The sequence below is a fragment of the Passer montanus genome, unplaced genomic scaffold (genome assembly GCF_014805655.1).
Source record: "Passer montanus isolate IOZ18808 unplaced genomic scaffold, ASM1480565v1 scaffold125, whole genome shotgun sequence".
NCBI classification, from domain to species: domain Eukaryota; kingdom Metazoa; phylum Chordata; class Aves; order Passeriformes; family Passeridae; genus Passer; species Passer montanus.
The window spans coordinates 355,453-374,732 of NW_024359278.1; the positions used below are offsets into that span (position 1 = coordinate 355,453).

The 19,280-nt window shown below is 36.4% G+C and overlaps 1 protein-coding gene across 4 annotated transcripts in view; it reads left to right on the forward strand.

The window, feature by feature from the left end:
• LRBA (LPS responsive beige-like anchor protein) overlaps window positions 1–19,280 on the forward strand; it is a 367,482-nt gene that overhangs the window by 132,870 nt on the left and 215,332 nt on the right. For all 4 annotated transcript variants that reach the window (XM_039698441.1, XM_039698442.1, XM_039698444.1 and 1 more), the window contains exon 37: window positions 18,538–18,704. In XM_039698441.1, coding sequence (XP_039554375.1) covers window positions 18,538–18,704 — 167 coding nt within the window. The remainder of the gene's footprint in view (window positions 1–18,537; window positions 18,705–19,280) is intronic.

A 19,280-nucleotide genomic window follows, 5' to 3' on the forward strand; every position in this document is an offset into this window, starting at 1 on the left:
GTAAGAGGAAGGAAAAGCCTAGGAAAGTAGGTAATACAGGAAAGACACTGCTGTGCTGAAAACTGCATCTTAGAAATGTGATCCAAGAAGTTATTTGACAGGTGATAGTTTAAAAGTTGCATGGGGTGCCACTCCTGTTTCCTTCTTAGTTCATTGCACATACAGGAGAGATATTTTCCTTCCAGAAGTGGTTTGAAAAATGTCCACCTATCAATTTTTTCCTGTCCAGGAGGAGAGAGAGAAGCAACAGTAAATGCAGCACGTGTGAACTTTGCTGTGTAAGCTCTGGCTGGGCTTTGCTCTGTCTCTGTGTGGTGGGGCTCTGCATTGGTAAGAACGTGGAGAGGAATCCTTTCCATTTGGTGGGATGACCAAAAACATGGGAAAAGTCTTCAAGGATAATTTTGGGTTTTGTTTTCTTTTTTTTAAGCTTGTTGTTCCAGTTTTGCTGTAGCTTTGGATATGCAGTAAACCTCAATGGCCTCAGTGAGATAGATTTAAACTGAAAGGAATAGAAAAGAGATATTTACTATTCTACTCATGCCTTCTCGTGGCATTGTCTCTTTCACAAACTTAAGTGTCTTTTCACTGCTACCTGTATAAGAAGTAGTTCCATCTATGCATGTAGAGATATGGGGAGGTAACCAGGAAACTTGAGACATACTCATTTTACAGTGTGATTTAGCCTCAAAGAAGCCCGATGAAGGAATATTCTACTCATTTCTATAATGAGGTAGCAATGAAACACATATTTTTTTGCAGTGAATGTGGGAATGTGAGTATTTCTAACATATACCTTATAACCCTAAATTTTCTCCATTGTCATTTGGATTTATGTGTACATGTCTCTTAGGTAGTTTTCAAAATGTCACCCTCGGTGTTTGGAAGAGTTGAAAATCCTGAAGAGGAACCTCTTTATGGTAGTTTCATGCTGCCACCCTGATTGTTTTCTAGAAATGTCCTTGAAAAATGTGGTGATTCTCACTATGTCTTAGATTATCTGTGCAAACTGCTGTGGAGTCAGACCTATGGGAATAATTTGATTTGGTGTGAGGGGGAGGGAATTTTGTACTCTAATTGACTTTATTTTGTAATTTATGACAGAAGTGCCCATTGTGTTGGCTATGCCTCCTGTCTTGTGTAAATCTCTTGATGTACTTCTGGGTGAATATGCATATTTATAGAATTCTAAATAAGTAAACCTGCAAGTTTTTTAGGCATGGACTATTCAGTGTTTCATCTTTCTAGTGAAACTTTAGTTTGCACTTGGATGGATTTAGGCAAAATTCTGTCATACCAAGTCTCAATGCTTGAGTAAAGTATTTTTAATGACTGCTCTGGGAACATGATTTCTTTTTTTGCTGTTTTTTTGTTTTGTCTTGTTTTTTGGTGTTTTGGGAATTTTTTGCATGGAAGATTCACATGAAAAGTTAAGAAAACGGGGGAAAATGCATAATACAAAACTATTCATAATGTTGTACATTATGGTGTGTGTAGAAGAGCAGTGGAGAGTGCCACATATTAATATTCAGAAAACTTTGTATAATGGCTGGTCAAGGATTCTTCATTCTGAGGAAAACAAACCCCTTGGTACTTCTTCAGTTAAATGTTACTGCTCCTCTAATTGGCAAAATGACCTGCCTCCTCAAAGTGTCATTTTTGAAAGATTGTGTGGTGTCATCCCCTTGAATTTTGGTCTTATTTTTTTTCAAATTCTTGTCATCCATAGAAATAGAAAGTGCTGGCATTCTTGTTGTTGGCTGTTTCTGTTGATTAACTGAGAATTTCACATGACGTTCCTTTTGCATTTGTTATAAATCATGCTAGGCAGCTAACTTCTCTGCATGATTTCTCTTCAATAATTAAATCTAACATTTCCAGCTGCTGTAAAATTTGTTGTCCTTTTGTGTTCAGTTATGTTTTTTCATGCGGAAGACTTGGACTTCCTCACAGTTTTAATTCTTATTCAGTGTCAATTTACAGGCTGTGGTAATAAACAGAATGTTTTACTTCATGGTTCCTGCTGGGAAGCGAATCTTAAAACTGGTATTGCTTTGACAGAGGTGGGATGCAAGGCTAGGCAAGTGTTCCAATAGTGACTTGAATGGAGATTTTTGCTTTTTGTTTCCTTGGCAGAAGGCAAAATCCAGTACTTCCCTTGATGCATAATCTTCTGTATTCCAGATCTTTTCCCCTTTGGTGCGCTGAGCATTAAATGTTGAATTATGTTATTTGTATCAGAGGATTAAAAATTACTGCATGTCAATTCTGGCAGAATATTCCCTAAGACAAAGGGAATGTTTGAGAGCCCTTGAAAGAATTATAGAAAGGTATTTGAGGTTTTTGTAGTTTCTGTAGATGATTGTTGCTTCTGTATTTAATAAGAAGTTACTGTGGGAAAGAAGGTTTTAATCCTTGACTGGGTCCATATTCTCTGTAGTTTGCCAGTGGTTTTAACAAAAGCTGCTTGTTATAGAACCTGTGCATCGCAGTGTTTTTCAGCACACTTAATAGTAATGCCCTTATTTACTAAAACAAAAGATTTTGTACTGATTTCAGTGGGAATTCTCTCTTTAAGAGTGGGTCAGCAGTGATGGTTCTCCACAGAACACATGGAGATAAAGGATAGTGCAAGCTGCAGGAAGGCACATGAAAGTTGTTGTCATTAAGACTGAAAAAACGTAATGGGCAACATGAAGGAAGTTAGGTGTTCCCTCATGGAAAAATAAGGCTTGACACATATTGCTGTGAATGGGCTTGACTTTCTCAAATTTAAATTTTAAATAAATGCTGCCCTTTGCATTGGGACGTTTAGGTGTTACAGCACCATCTGTCTGTCAGTAGTAGGAAGAAAAAAATTACTTTTATTTCTAAACTTATTTTTGAGGTATTATAAACACTTTACAAAGCACTGAGCATAGGAGAATATTTTTTTTTCCGTGGGAGGATTAACCAGTTTTGTTCTGCTGCAATATGCTGGCAAGTCCCAAACTAGGAGACTAAATTTCTTTTATTCCTGAGGCAGCAATTTTTGGGATTGTCTCAAGTGAAATGAAGGAGATTAAGTGTAATTAAAAAAAAAAAAAATCCAGGAAGCTCATGCACTGTGTTTTACATTGTTTGAGATTTCAACTTTTTCTATCCTTTCTCACTTCTTTTACATATTTAACGCATTTATTTATTTTTCTCTTCTTGTGAATGATAAACTTCCTTTTAAAAACTGTTTATCCCCTCTCCTAAGTACTGTTACAGATTATTGTATTCACTAGAAATTACCAGTAAGCTTAAATTATCTACTCTCCATAGGTCTTTGAACTTATCTTTTTCTGTGGGAATACATCTGAACTCCATCATAAGATGTTCCTATCTGCCCTGCCTCATCCTGCTTTTCTTTAAATATCTTTTTGGCATTCAGACTTGATGAGCTTGATCTTTCTTGTCTATGTCTCGAGTGGCTTGTTGAAGGAAGTCTAATGAAGCCTGACTTCCTTTACAAAGGCAATGATGGCTCTTGCCAGTGTGTTTATTCCTTTGTTTGCTTTTTGCTTTAAACACAGCTCCAAGTTTGCCTTTTAGAAATTTCAGACTTATTGCCACGTTGCTCCCTGCAGTCCTTCAGAGTCCATTTGGCATATTTCCTTCCTCTGGCACTGAGGCAGTTTGAACAAGAGCAATGCAGCTGATGGCCGTGCTCATCCCTGAGTTGTTCTGGATCACCTGAGTGGACACTGCCTGGTCTCAGCAGTTGTTCTCATCCCAGTTTTCTTTCATAACATCTCTGTTCTGGGGTGGTCATGTGTTCCCAGAGTGCTTTTTACTCTTTGATCTTCTATTAGCTCTACAGAGACACCTTAATGGGCTTCCTCCTCCTGATTTGTTTGAAAAATAATTTAATGTGGCCTTTTATGGCTTTATTCAATTGTTCCTCCATCTCTTTTGACCTGCTTCATTCTGGTTTTGAAACTATCATGCCATGGTTAACATATTTTTCTGTTTTCCTTTCTTGAGGAGACTGACTGAAGAATGCTATTTTCTTTCTACAGCTTAGCCATTCTAGCTTTTTGTCTGTTTGTTCTTAAAAAAGCCTTCTTTTGGATGGAATATGTTTCCTTTGAACCCTTAATGTTGTATCTTTTTATGCAGGTTTGTCTATAAAATATTTTCCATGTTTTTCTGCATCTTTTTATATTTATAATATGAAAATTTAGCTAGCCTGGTAAGAAATTTTTTGCTTCAAATGAGGTGTTCCCATCAGAAATGTTTTTGTTCTCACCTATTCATGAAAAATAAACCTGTATTGTTTACCTTATTTATTATTCATGTACGGATTTTTATGGTAGCTCATGCCAGGTAATGATTCTTAAATAATCCGGACTGAAGTAATACAGTGTAAATAGAATGCAATTTTCTAGCACTAACAAAGCAAATATCCTGTTTGTGTTTGATTGGATATTTTATACTGAAATTTCTGTCCAGAGATAACTTGTATTTCTTATGTACCATTTTAAGAACAGTGTTAGGAATTGTTCAGCTTTGAAGAAAAAACACTGGTGACAGTACACATCTCTCCTATATGTTTTAATGTAACTCAGTTTGATCTAAATGAGAAACACTTTACGTTAAAATAATTCTGATATTGGAGCTGACAATTTCACAGAAGATCTTCAGGGTCTATATAGCTGAAGGTGTTATTTCTCAGTATTTCAAGTGGTAGGTTGGACTTAAATACTCTGCTCAGTTGTAAACTTGAACTTATTTTTATTTTCATTTAGCATTATTTCTTTCCTGTTATGTGTTTATTATCTTTGGGCTTCACTGTCAAGCCTATTACCCTATGTCAAAGTGTGCATTCTTAAGGAAGAGCTTATTGAAAGGGAAAATACAGTAACACTCTCCCAGAATACACTCCCACTCTTCTGCAATTTGAAGTGATGCTTGGGTTGAAAAATGCCTTTTCCCTGATAGTGAGTCAGGTTGGAGACATGGATCACAAACAGTATTTCCTAGAGCACCTCCTGTTCATTACACTGTTGTAATTAATAGAATAAAGCTGTTGCTGATAATGGCTGATGACTGCACTCAATGCTTACAGTTGGGAGGCTGACTCCGGCAAGTGTATTGAAGGATTAATTCTAATATCTACCAAATTATGGCAAAAAGGAGCAAAGATAAAGGTCCATGCACTGGTCATAATTTTATATCTAAAATGGTATCATTTTCTGTGTTTTATTACCTAAGGTGAAGCTCCTGTGCTGTGTTATTATGATGATGACTTGGTCTTCCAAGCTTCCCCTCCAGTTCTTCACATCTTCTTTGTGACTAAATGGTTATGAGTAGCTGAGTGTCAGCAAGGAGCTCTCTCAACTCATTATTCACTCATTCTGAAGACTGTTTTTACCTATATGTTGTAGAGCCTGAAACAAACTGACAGGAATTGTACAGTTAATATTAGTTTGACCAGGCTCTTATCTCATATTTTCTCTCCTCTCCTTCTGGAATTAGCTCCACTATATTCTTGTCATATATCCTTTCTTTGGCTGCTTTTTCTTTTGTTTTGCTTTTATGATGTTGGTCTAGATAAGTCATGATACCTTCTCAAAATGTGACTTATTAAATGAAAGTAGTTTATTTATGTGAGTGGAGGATTTGTGCTTACTGATATTTTAAGAGCTTTGATAAAAAAAAAGAAATTAGTGTATTCTTCTGTTGCTATTTCCCCATTTCACATTTCCACGGAAGGTGAAAATATAAATATCAAAACCATTCTGAAAAAAGTGTTAATTACAGCATGATAATTTGGTTTCTGTTTTGCCTACAGGAACCCAAACCTGCTTTTTTTTTTTTTTTTCTCCTGTTAAAACAGCCTAGGGAAACAAAGTGTTTTTAATAGCATTAACTTTCAGATGAAGTGTTTTCAACCAGTCTTTATAATTCCAGAATTAGTGGAAACATTTATATTTTTAAGATTCTTCCATCATGGCACAGGGAAGCGAATTATTGAAAAGATGAAAATAAATTTGTTTGCTTTCTGTCAGAGTTCATATCTACAGCCAACCTTGATAGAAGACCAGAATGATTTAGACAAGTTTGCTTTGGAGATTCATAACATATGCTTGCCGGACAGAATTGAGTTATCTCTGCTCTGGAGAGTAAGTTATTGTAGCAGGAGCTGACAGAGATGAAGATAACTGAGGGAAATTCAATTACCTTTTAGTGTTTTCCTTCTAATAGGATTCTTAATGTGAAAAAGATCCTTAGATGATGCGCCTGTGTTTCTTTGTGAGATCTGCTTTGATACCTGCATCCAGAATAAAGTGAACTCTTCTTTTCTGGCCTTCATTAAGGATGAAATATGCATCTGATTGCTAAATGGGTGTTAGCTTTTGATTCAACATATTATCATTTGTAGTCCAGATGTATTTGACAGTCTTTTGGCAGTAGTCTTGAATATTCTAAATACAATTTCATTTTCAAAAGTATTGTTTTTGTGTAAAAAGGTTGTTTATAACAGCAATTGAAGAAAGCGGTCACAAAATTTTAAAATAATTCCCTATACCCTAGTGCTGTCTCTGTGTGGTTTTTCTCTCATTTGGCTTTTCCTGGCAACCAAGTTTCCAAAAGCAACCAAGTTACAAACACTATTTATGACTGACCTGAGTTCAGGTTATTGGGTTAAAGCCCATCCACTTGACTATAGCTGCAATTCATGTAAAAGCTTCTCAGTTCTGAAGTTACTGGTGTAGATTGGTGCATACAGGTATTAGGATGTTGTTATTTGTGTTACTCATAAAATATTTTTGTAGTGTCTCGTGGTTGAAATGCAAATTTAGAAGCGACTTTATGAGGGCAGCTCACTCTGCAGGTATATGTGCAAGAACAAACCCTGTACAAGTTTGGGTACCTGCAGTATGCACTCATTTACTGACACACTAAACTACTGTCTAGAGCTGAATGTAAAAAGAGTTAATTTTTTAAACTCTGAACCTTACTAAGGTTACAAAATGTGCTTTTTATCTGCATTATTTACCCAAGCCTGTGCACCCTGATATTTCTATATAAGAAAGGAAGAACAAGTGTCTTCATGTTTGATTTGCAACCCCAAACCAGGTTTGGATGTGCCTAAAAGACATGGCATACCTGACCCTATAGAATAATGAATTGAAATTCAGGTCCATATTTTGAGTAGCTACCTGTCTTGATCTATGGCTTCTTGGTTAAGTCAGCTGTGGTTGCCCTCATCATTCTCTTATTTGGATTAAAATCATAGTAGGAATTGTCTGTTTTTGTTGTTAATGCGGTCTCCTGATTGAGGCATGACAGAGTTGATACCTGCAGGTTTATTTTTTGATGTTCATGAAGGTGACTTATGAAAATCAGCTTTGGGACAGCATACTGAGATGCTTAGAAAATGTTTGAAGGTGTTTGTAAGCAGTGTCTGAAAGCACTTCCAGTCAAGGTTTTTCCTGTTCCCTATATTTCTTCCATTGAGTATTTTTCTCATTTATCTTTCAGAATGTTATTGAGGAGAAAATTGTACAAAATGTTGCATTTAGTATAATAATTCACTTTCTTGTTCCATTGAAGGGTTCAGCCTTTTACTGAAAATGCTTCATTATGGATGCAGAATATTATGGTGTGCAGAAATAAACACCTTCTTGAGTGATGGTTGAAAAGAGATGGTAATTGTTTAAATAAAGATTTTACAACTAAATTGATACAATTTTCTGTAGTAGATGGGAATGTCTGGGATCCAGGGAGATGAAAATGGTGGAGAACTGTTGAGCCACATCCATGCAGAGGTGATATTCCTAATCTTTTCCAAAGGTAGCTGTTTATTTCTGAGTAGATCTGTGCAGCTTTCCAAGAAAGGGAACAAGACTGCACTAATCAGAATTCTTAAGTGGAATTGAAAGGTCCTTTCACCTTGCCTCTTCTACATCATTGCTTTGCAGTCCAGGTTTTTATCTTAACTTCCTTGTATTTAGTGTGGGAATCACTATAACAGAGTTTAAAAGTATTTTCCTTCCTGCTTCATGTTATTCTTTTATTGAAGTGGTTACAGGATGAGTCTCTCTACTGATTTTTCTCTTTGACCTAAATGGGAGAAAGCCGAACGAATTCCTTTGAGATGGTCTCAGATCATGAAAAGGAAGATGTCTCAGGCTCTTCTGGTGATTATTTTGCCAGGGAAGCTTCCAAGTGACTTAAAAACCTGTAGATTTCACTGTTAAAAACCTCTACATTTCACTGTTAATCTGGAGTCCAACTGGAAGTGGCAGAGTCAACCCTTAGAAAGATTTACCAATCAAAAGACCAAACTGTCCTTGCTATTTCCTTCACACAAGATGTTTCCTGTTACCTTTCTCACCACTTGTTCCTCTCAGCTGTTTCCTGCTCACATTTCTAAGTCCCCGTTAGTAATTCACTACTTAGAAAATGCTTCTTCAAAGATTTTGATATCTCTTGGAAGTAGGGCTTGGAAGGTGATGATAGTGACTATGATACTGGGTTGTTTTGTTTTTTTTTTTTTTTTTTTTTTGGGTCAATTTACTGGAACAAATTCTAGGTCTAAATAGTAATGCCAAAATTATGGCCTAATGGATTTTGAGAAGTCTGTGCTCCTTCAAGCCTTTTGCCTGCCTGTCCCTGCAGAAACTTGAGTTTTAAGTCTGACAAAACTGTCCTGAATTGTCTGTTGTCCTTAGAGTAATTGGAAATTCCATCTTTTGTGGCTGATGCCAATCCTTGACAGATAAAGCAAGCAAAATTCTCAGTTACTGGATGGGTTGCTATATTATAGAGAATGTGTGGAATTTGTGAAACAAATGTTGTCATAACTTGGGACCAGAGGCCAGGGTTGGCCCTGTTCCCTCTCCACTAACACCAGCAGGGCTGGGTCATCCTCACCAGTGCTGGCTCCATGCTGGCCCTTGGTTCCAAGGGAACACTCACAAAAGAAAAAAAATCAGATATTCTGACTTCTAAAATATTGTTGATTTTTTTTCCTGTGCTGCCTGTTAGAAACCCCAAATATCTCATTTCTAAGCAGTTGTTGAGAGCCCTGTGGCCAGCATCACTCATCTTGGCACTGGCCCAATGCTGTTTTGCAAGGCAATTTCATGTGGTCAGCACGAGAGGAGGGAAGAATGTTTCCTGGGTTATTTTTGAATCACAGTTGTTTGAAGCTGTTCAGAAATTTGGAATATTTGAAGTAGTTTATTGGCTGGAGTGTAACTGAAGCTGTTAAAGTGTGTGAGAGATGTTGTTACATGGCTCTTTGGTATGTCCAATAACTGTTGCTTACATGTGTTTTATATAATGTTTTATGTAATTTCAGTAGTTTCTTTCAGTTTTGTGCATGCTTGGTGGAAGCTGCTGATTTTGATTAGTCACTGTACTTTATTTCAAAACCTATAATTTTAATGAGTGAACTGTAATTCACACCAAAACTCAGATTTGTGTTTTAAAAATCCACAGAATTGCTGTTGCTTTTTTTTTATTCTGCATGCCTTTGTTCTCTAAACATAACAAGCTCCAAGTATTGAATTTATTATTTTACACTGAATTAAATTAGGAAAGTCTACTTAAGCAAGGTTTGTGCAGTTGGAATGTGTAATCTGTTTTGTGTTCTTACACCAGCATCCCTGAGTTCAGCTGTTGGTAAAAAAATGCTGATAACTGTATTGAGGGTGAATATAAAATCACCCTCATACCATTTAAAAAAACAAACAAACCCAGAACAAACAGAGAAAATCCTTGTATGCTGAACTTAAACAGAGCCAAAATCAAAACTCAACAAGAACATCATAACCTTGAAATTGGTATATTTCACAAGTTCTGAAAAGTAGCATTGAAATGAGAAATAAAGAGAAAATTTAGGAAGTGGCTCTTAGCTGTTTTATATATAGGTAAACAAATTGTTTAGGGAGTATTATATGTTTTTTTTAAAGTAAAATTGACAACATAAAGGGTGATGCCAGTGGAAACTCCTTGGTGCTACATAGTTCTCAATTTCTCTGAAGGGAGCATCTGTGGTAGTTGCAATACTGTCTCTTGCATCAATGCAGTCTTTTCATTTACACCAAGAGAGCAAGAAGAGAATATACATTTTAGAGCAATATTCTCAGTCTGTGTTCCATATTGCTCTGTATAAGGATCTGGAGTTGTATGGATGAGTGTTTTTCACTGAAGATTTCTGCAAAAAAACCCAGAGGCTGTTGTCTTCTCATGCTTTCAGTAATGAGAATATTTCAAATACTGTCTTTTTATGGATAGTAAAATCACCCAGTTATAAAAGAAATTAAATTGTCCTGCCCCTAACAAATTTTAGGGCCAAATGTCAAACTTTCAAGGGTCCTAGAAATTTTTCTGAATAAAAAGATGTTAGTTAAGAAAACTTCTTCTACATCTCGTGCTGCTCTAAAATTAAAAATCATGTTGCCTTAATGCATGAGAATCAGTTGTAAAGAGAAAGGTCTCATGCTCTAGGTGGAATGAAACACAAAACATAGAATACCGGAGAAAAACGAGAGGGTTGGAAATAAAGTTAAAACAATTTGCTTTTCATAGTTTGATGCTATAGGAACTCTGACAGGAGGCTTTAGTATAAAGCAGAGGTTAAGCCAGAGCTGGGATTGTGACTCTTAACATGTTTCCAAAGCAAGTGACTAGGAATGATTTTAAAGAATAACTGCTATAAAAGACCATATAGGCCATATTTTAAATATACTTCTCTTTGCTTCTGGGGTTTTTTTTGTCTTTGCCATTTCATCATCATCTTAAGCAAAATCTCTTGTTTTTAAAATACTTGGTGTTGGAAAGAAGAAGCCTCTCAAGAATCTCATTTTACAAAGAGGTACAGAGCAATTTTGGAGTATAAGTTAGAAACTTGTAAATTGGCAGCACTGAACGTGTTATTCTTGAATAGACTTTAGAATAAAATTCTATGTAATCCTTCTTTTTTCACAGATTCTCTCTCGTAATTTCAAATTTTTCTGGCAAAAAACAAATCAAACAAACCAAGACCCAGCCTTAATACTTTTCCTTAGCAATTCATTAAAATGTTTCTGCAGATGAGGATGACTTAAGGTAGGGTCAGACATCAAGACCACTACATTAGCTCTTGGAGCTCATGGTAGAAACTGGTGAAGGACAGATGAGTTACCTTTAGGGAATGAATTTGTGTTTGTAAGGACAATTACATGTTTTTAATTCTTTTTTTTCCATTTTCCCACTAAGCCTTATAAGTGACATCTTTAGGAACCCAGTCAGGTCTGAGAACAATGTGATATCCAAAGAACTGATGTTTATTAAAGATGTGCTTGTTGCTGGTATGCAACCCGTCATGGCAAGATAGGAAATTATTATGCCTCAATGCTTGTTATTTCAAATGAATGTGATCTCTCTGTTCTTTGTTCATGACTTGATAGATTTTGATACATTCTCAAACTCCTGGATTAAAATCAGGGTTGTGTTCTGAATCCAAGACACTAAACAGGGAAACCTGAAAAGTGTTCGAGGGGAGCTGTGTATAAAATAGAACCAGAAACACAGACCCCAGACTGGAGGGATATCTCAGGGGACTAATCTTTCTGCCTTTTGCAAAGCTGGAACTTTACATAAGACTGGAAACTGTTTATGAAGAGGTTTTTGGCTGGAAATGAATTTTCTTTGCCCGTGTTTTGCAAATTTATAGGGAAATTTAGTAAGTGTGATGTAGCAGGAATATCAAGCAAGAAATAACAAAATCAACAGAGGCATGTTGATTATTTTTGCTTAGAATTCTACATACAATACGAATGTGACTTATATGAACCTATATAAAAATACACATTCCTCCAAGGTAAGTTTGGAGACCATTAACATAAGTCAGGTGTTAAATACTGCTATACCTAAGTATTTATAGCTGTCTCTTTGATAGCTATAGAAATTAAAGAATTTTAAGTCATGCAAATGCCTTTCACTTTTTTTTATAGCCAGAGACTGAAGCCACATTTATAGTGACTTTATTTGGAACTTCATTACAAAATGCTCCATAGCACTTATGACAGGAACTAGTGGTACAAGGTATATTGTAATAACGTTCCAAATTATCCTTTGGTTTATCTGCTTGTCTGAATCATTCTGGCTACATTTCCCCACTCATTGAGAATGTCCATTTTTTCTGTGTTTTAAGGTATTATCATTTCCCCACTTACAGAAATGCAGCTTTTGCCACTAGTATGAAAAATTATTCAGAATTAATTGGATAGAAAACTTGTGAAAAATTGCTTTTTACGTAGTACCTTTAAGGGCTTCTTAACTGGTAAGTTGTGTCAAAACTTGTGAAAAATTGCTTTAAGGGAGCCTTTAAGGTTAAGAAACCTTTAAGGGCTTCTTAACTGGTAAGTTGTGTTGTTCAAATCCTCGCTGGTGTGTGTTACCTGCTCTTAGAGACTTCATTTCAGGTTTAGCTGTGCCATCTGAACTGCATGTGACTTTCAATCTGTTCAGGTGTCACTCCTGTGCCAAGCCTTGGTGCTGTGAGCTGTAAAAGAACTGTGCTGGCAGCGGGGTGTCTGGAAATCTGAATCCTGGGGAAGCACTCATTTGGCTGCTGGGGCCAAAACTGCTGCACTGCTTTGTTCCCACCTTCAAGGCAGTGGAAATCCTTCCTGGGCCTCAGTGGACTGAGACAGTTGCAGAGATGGTGGTCACAATAAGGGAATGAATGAGGACATTCCAGAGCTTTGAATTTGATCCACTTCAGTACTTACATGTTTTCAGTTGATTAAAAGTTATTTTAGCCCCTTTAAAAAACTTAAGTTGCATAGAAAGGACAATATGAAAAGATAGCAAAATGAAGTATCCAACACCTGTGAAATAACACACCAGTATGACCTTAATTTGGCCCTCGCTAAGAATGTGTAGTGAATCCTTAGATTATGTAAGTATATGTAATTTTTTGGACAGAGTGGGTATTCCTTATGTGTCAGTTCCAGAAGTTGTTAGTGGATTTGGTTTGCTGGCTGCACTGGACTAGAAATTCTTCAGTGAATACAGCACTAATCTCTGTGGTGGTGTTGAAGCCACTGAATGTCACAAGGGTGATATAGTGTGCTTGGGGAATGAGTGAAGAAATCATCTCTGGCTCTTTTTCTTAATATCAAACCTGAGAGCACAGAGCCACCTGCGCAGGAGTGCTGAGCTTTTCTGTTTCTAGAGTGTAGGGAATGGTACTTGGATTCTTTCTAGCTTGAAAAATGCCTTGTACTTAGAAGATGTGAACCCAAAAAATGTTAAATTTATGCTGAAATGTGTTGCTTTTAGGCTCTTAGACTGTTTTAAGCTAAAGCAGCATGAAGGGACTGCTGACAAACTGGATTTGCAAAAGAGGAGGGTAGGAAATTTCCTGTCCTAGCGTGTCAATTGAATGCACAATGTTTGTGCATAACTACAGTAAAAACAGGTCCTTGGATTTGAAAAGAACATTTCTTCCTTCATATTGTTTATGCCAGTGGTTAGCAGTGATGCTTAGAGAGTTAGAATATTGGAATAGTGTAGGAAATCCCAGTTTCTAGCAAAAAGGTAGAGATCTTGTTTGTCTTTGACTCTGATCCGAGGGTGCTGCTGTCTCACAAATAATAGCAATTAGATAAGCATAACAGAAGTTTAAAAAAAGGTCTGTGGTGCTAGTGGACACTGCAGAAGAAATCTGATTTTATTTGTTTCTACTCTTCACTATTTCTTTATTCTGACAGCTGCTTTTTTTTCCAGCTGAACTCACATTAGTTTGTCTCATTTACCTACTGTACTAAATTGGGTTTACTTGAAATACACAATCTACATAAAAGTGCTGTTGCCTAGTGTTTATTTGGGTTTACTAAAGCTTAATTCTGTGAGACTTGAAGGTAAAAAATAAAGCTGTTGACTCAGCACTGATTAAAGCCAGATGTCTCTTGAGATCCTTGCATTTCTCTCTAATCACAAACCCAAATTGATTGTGGTAGTTTTTGTTTTATTTTTTTTTTCTGGTCATGACCATAGTTTTACCAGTCTGTGTTTGGTATGATCTAAGTCAACTGCATTTTTTTTTTCCTCCTCTTGTTATTTTAAATGCACTTTTTTTTTCCCCCTCAGGAATGTCTGGCTATAAACCGACTTTTTTTTCATTCTCCCCCTACCCCCCCGCCCCATTTGTATTACAAACAGTTGATTTAGATGCAGATTCTTTTTAATGTTAAAATCAGATAAAAGGCTGGAAAAGTGGATAAACGAGCTTTGGAAAACCATGGGTTGAAGAGATGAGAAGCCACTGCATTGTGTTCAGTCCATTAAAACAAGAAGAAATAGAAGAGATACTTTGATAAGTGTTCTGCTGGTGTTAACCTTGATGGCTATTATCGGGGGGATGATGCTATATCTATTTCATTGGCTTAAGCTTTTTTCATGCTGAGAGAAATCAATACTTGGAGTCGTTGGATGACAGAGGCATCACTTCAGAATTGACGGTGGCTGTCAGACGTTGTCATTGGTTGACTTTTGTTCGCTGTTGAGGTTTTAAGCTTTCATTTTTCTAAGTCTTATTCAGGAGTCTTTGTAAGATTTCCCTGGGTAGCATTTTTAGTCCAGACTTTAAACCTCAGGTCAGAGGTCAAGTGCAGAGATCTGTGAAAGCAGAGAACTGAGGAGCTCCTTCATTTACTAAAATATCCTTATTTGCAGGGAATTTGCATTAGTGGCAAGACTGTGCGTTATCTTATGGATGACTTTTCCTCCTAAGTGATACCCTCTGAGACAGGCTGTTCACAAAGCCAGTAGCTTTTAGCTAAATTAGACAAAGGAACTGGCATATGTAAAAGTGTTCAGTGATCTCAGAGTTGAAGAATAAAAGTAAAAAGGTGCAACATTTCTTTTAAAAACCCGACACTAGTAAACTTTTGAATCTCCTGTAGAAAGCATTGCATTGTAATTTTAGGGCTGCAGAGGTGCAGCCCCAAAATTGCAATGCAGATGGTATCATGCAGAAAAAAATCTTTTACTTGACATTTTTGTAAAGATCAAAGATAAAATAGTTCTAAAAACTAGGTTAATCCTCCTCCTCACTGAAATATAGACAGGCAGAATAGACTAACTCACCCTGTTAGTATTTCTTGAATATTTCCTGCACACAGAATGTACTGTATTTTCATATCTATAACTTGCCTTTTGGATGACCTTGTGGCCCTTCAGAATTCAAGTTCCTTAAAAATGAATCTTTAGATAACCTACGTGTTCAAATTGCCTGCAGTCTTGTTTGGCCAGACAACGGGAGAGAGGAAAAGCCCTGTTCTGTGATAATGGCAAAGCGAAGGATTTTGTTCTGTTCTGGATAAAGGGCTGGAAAACAAGGGCCTTGCCTCTATTCCATGCTTAACTTCCTCTTTGTAAAGCTTTCAATAATCACTGAATTTAAGACTTTTTGGAGGTAACCTGTGAGGTGTGTATATGAAAATACATTTTTTTTTCTCCTTTCAACACTTTGTTTCATCCTAAGTGTGACTGGACTACTTTTGCGATTATAGTTTCATTGCACACTTGCCCAAACAGATAACAAGAATCATGTAGGCCAAGGCAGTAGTGGAAGAAAGGTTTGATAACTCTGCTTAACTGTGTGTGTATCTTATTTGTAAAACCATATCCTGGCATGACAAGGGTGCACGTTGCAGGTGCAAGAGATGAAATAATAAAAAAGAAATAAAGCCGTAAAAATACTTTTTGAGATTGTGCACAAACAGAAATCAAACTGGATTTCTGTTTTACATAAATGGAATGGCTGGGATTTAGTGTGAAGTGTTGACTGTGTACCACTCTGTATCCTGCTGTTGCACCTTTGGAAGCAGTGCATCAGGTGAACCTGGCATCTGGAAAAGGGAAAATGAAGAGAAATAGGGGCTTTTGAGTGGTTTCAGAATAGTCTAGTGGTGACTGGCTACTTTAGGATGGGTCTTTTTGTGATTCTTTTAGTGGAACCAGTCTTCTTTCACTCTTGTATTCCAAGTATTTGAGAGAGGGAGGTGGAGAAATAACTTCTATTTTGCTGTATATTTGCCATATATACACGGTAGAAACTGAACCACTGAACAATTGGTGAGACACCTGTATGATCAAAGAGAAGGTTATTCTTACAGAACTTTCTTAGGGTTAGTAGCTAGATATATATGTGACAGATATCTGGCAAAACTGTGACTTTTTTCTATTTTTCTCTGCAAAATATATATTGTAAAGAGCGTGCAAGGGCTAAAAGTTCTTCCTAGAGTGATATAATTTTATGTGGTTGCTGCCTGGAGGATCCTCTCAGTTTTGGTATATAATTGCAAATTTCTATTCATATTAAGTGGTGAATTTCCTGAAAAGTGGAGTTCTGTTTCCAGTCTATAACAAGCTGGTTGTGTTTTTGAGGAAGTTGTCAGGACAATAAAATACAGGGGTTTTTTTTCCGTTTGTTGCAGCTACATTTTGCAAATCCTTGTTGGTATTTAATGAAGAATGTGTTCAAAATCACATCATAAAGAGACTTTTTTAAAAAAGGTACAAGTTCACTATATCTTTTACAAAACATTCTAGTTTGATTTCCATTTTATCATGTTTTAAGGTCAAATGTGACTTTAATGTTCCATAAAGAGACAGAGATTGATAATGGGGAAAGAATAACCATCTAATGTGATTTATATCTATGGATTTTATGTCAGATATGAAAAGTTGCTGTTCAAATTGTAAAGGAGGATCCATTAAAGAGCACTTTAAAACATTTTACTACTTAGCTTACCTTATTCACTTGTTTTTAGAATTCTGCCCTTTCAGGCAACTTAAAAATAACAGCTTGTGAAACATTTACAAAGTGCTAGAGAGAAATTGGAATCATCATGGGTGCAAAATAGTTCAATGTATTGGAAAAGACAGCTGGGTTCAGGAAGAGCTGGAAAAATCCTGTTCAGTGTTGGGTATGATTTAGTCATCTTACATTTTTGTGAAGAGGGGTGGCAGAGTGCTTCAGGTAGGAATACAAAAGACAATTTTGATGTTTCATTGACTTGGAAAGTCAGCTGCTTATTCTTCAGTCCACCTGGATGTCTGCTCATCAGGTGAGCATTGCTGTAAAGCATGGGGAAATTCTGAGGAAATACCTAAATATATTAAAATTGTTGGAATGGCTCTTTAAAATTTATTCATCTGTTAGTACATTTTTTTGTCTAGTGTCTGTAAAAATCTACACAAGACCAAATTTTATTTTGTGGCTTTTTTTTAACATTTTTTTCTTTCTGTCACTTTATATGACATATATATTTGTATATACACATATATAAATAGCATTCATAGCCTGCTGATTTTTTAATTTGCAGCGAGTTTGTAAGGCTTGTACACTGTATAGATACAGTGTTGTTACTGTTTTAAACATGAAAAGCATATGACATTGTGCTGATAGCTGACCTCTAAGAAATAATTGTACTAGTGTCTGCATCAGCTGTGCTTCACAAAGAAGAAGCGATTTTTTTTGTTGTTAAGCAGACATTTGTGTCCATTCCACTAACTAGATCATGGAATAATCCAATCATTGACAAAGGCCAAAATGCTTTGTCTGGCATATGTGATCTGTGGAATTGCCAGATGAAAACTGAAATTACAGACAGAGAGTGCTGAAGTGGGGAAAAGCCTTTATTGTTTCTACCAATACTTGAATTTCTTGTGTGTTTTCATCTACAGCGAAATAGGGTTTTGGTGAGGGGTTGATACAAATTTGATGCCCATTTTTTGAGTTCTTTATTAAGAGGCAAATTTTCAGAAGGTCAACAAAACCCCAAACTATGAGACAATGTTGTAACAAAGAATCTCTCATAGTTTGGAGTTCTTATTTGCTAGAATTTTCTTTTGACCAGATTGGCAAGCAGAAGATGTTTGTACAACAGGTGTAATACTGCTGGGAAAGTTACTGACTTCCCAATGCTGGCCTGAAAATGTGCTCAACTTCAAGAAGCCACTGGGTAAAGATTGATTTAGTCCTCAGATGCGTTTTGTTTTCTATACGAAAAAATGTGGATTTTTCTTCTTAACTTTCATAGATATATATTTATGCAAGCAACAGCAAGCACTTGGTTCCCCAAATCAAATTGAGTCATGGGAGTGGAATGGTCAGCTAGCTGACGTTCATTATTCTGAAATTTGCCACTGTTTTTATAAAGCTGTTCACTTTGTTACAGGCATAACCACTTTTATATGTACTATTATGCAGTCTGGCCGTTCATGGCCATTAATGTGTTGGCTTTTGCTAAATTTTGAGTGTGTGTGTGATGTGGTTAAAGAATTCATGGCAAACCAAGATCCTCTGCTTGGTGCTCTGGATGGATTTCCTGTGGGCAGCTGCCCAGGGTCTCAGTTCTCAAACCTGGGGTTAATTCTTCTCTCGCGAGGGTTTTGTATAAGTAATTAATTATGATTAATTACTTATACAAAGGTGCTTCAAAGTTCCTTTGGATGGTGTAATTAAAATGCAGAGTAATAAAGTATTTATTTTCTTGCCAGTCACTGTGTGCCCAGTACTCTGCAGACAAACGGGAAGAAGAAAAAATGTGTCATCATTTGATCACGGCAGCCAAGTACCGGGACCAGGTGACTGCAACACAACTAATACAGAAAATTATCAACATCCTGACAGACAAGCATGGAGCCTGGGGAAGCTCTGCACCAAGGTAAGGCGTTTTTGTGGTGTTTTAAAATATTTTGGTGCTCTGGTGATGTGACATATGGTCAGAGGTAAGCATGGGTTTCTTTTAAATAAAATAATAGAAAAATGGTAAAATGATTGTGTCCATTTTTAGTATGAGTGAATATCGGAGAACTGGTTTTGTTAGAGCAATGAAAAACAAGATGGGTCTCTTGTGACTTTCAACTTTGCTTTAAAAGTGTGATAGTATTTTTTTTTAATGTTCCAGCCCTATAGTTTATTTGAAAAATAATTTTTAAAATTAAATGCTTTCTTGCTACTAGCTTTCTTCTTGGTGTATTATGTGATTCAAGATTGAACCACAGTTCAGTAACTTGTTTTCTTTTCTTACAAACAAACAAACATCTTTTTGAGTTACAGGGAAATGGTGGGATTTGTATTAGTAATTTGAAAGTAAAAGCAGTACTGCCAGATTAATTCAGAATTAATTCCTTTTGGAATTCTCAGCCCATACCTTCATTACAGGGATACTTGTCTAACTTCTTTAGCTGGGACGTGTGCTTAACTTTCACTTGCAAATCTGAAATGCAAGTTCAAGTTC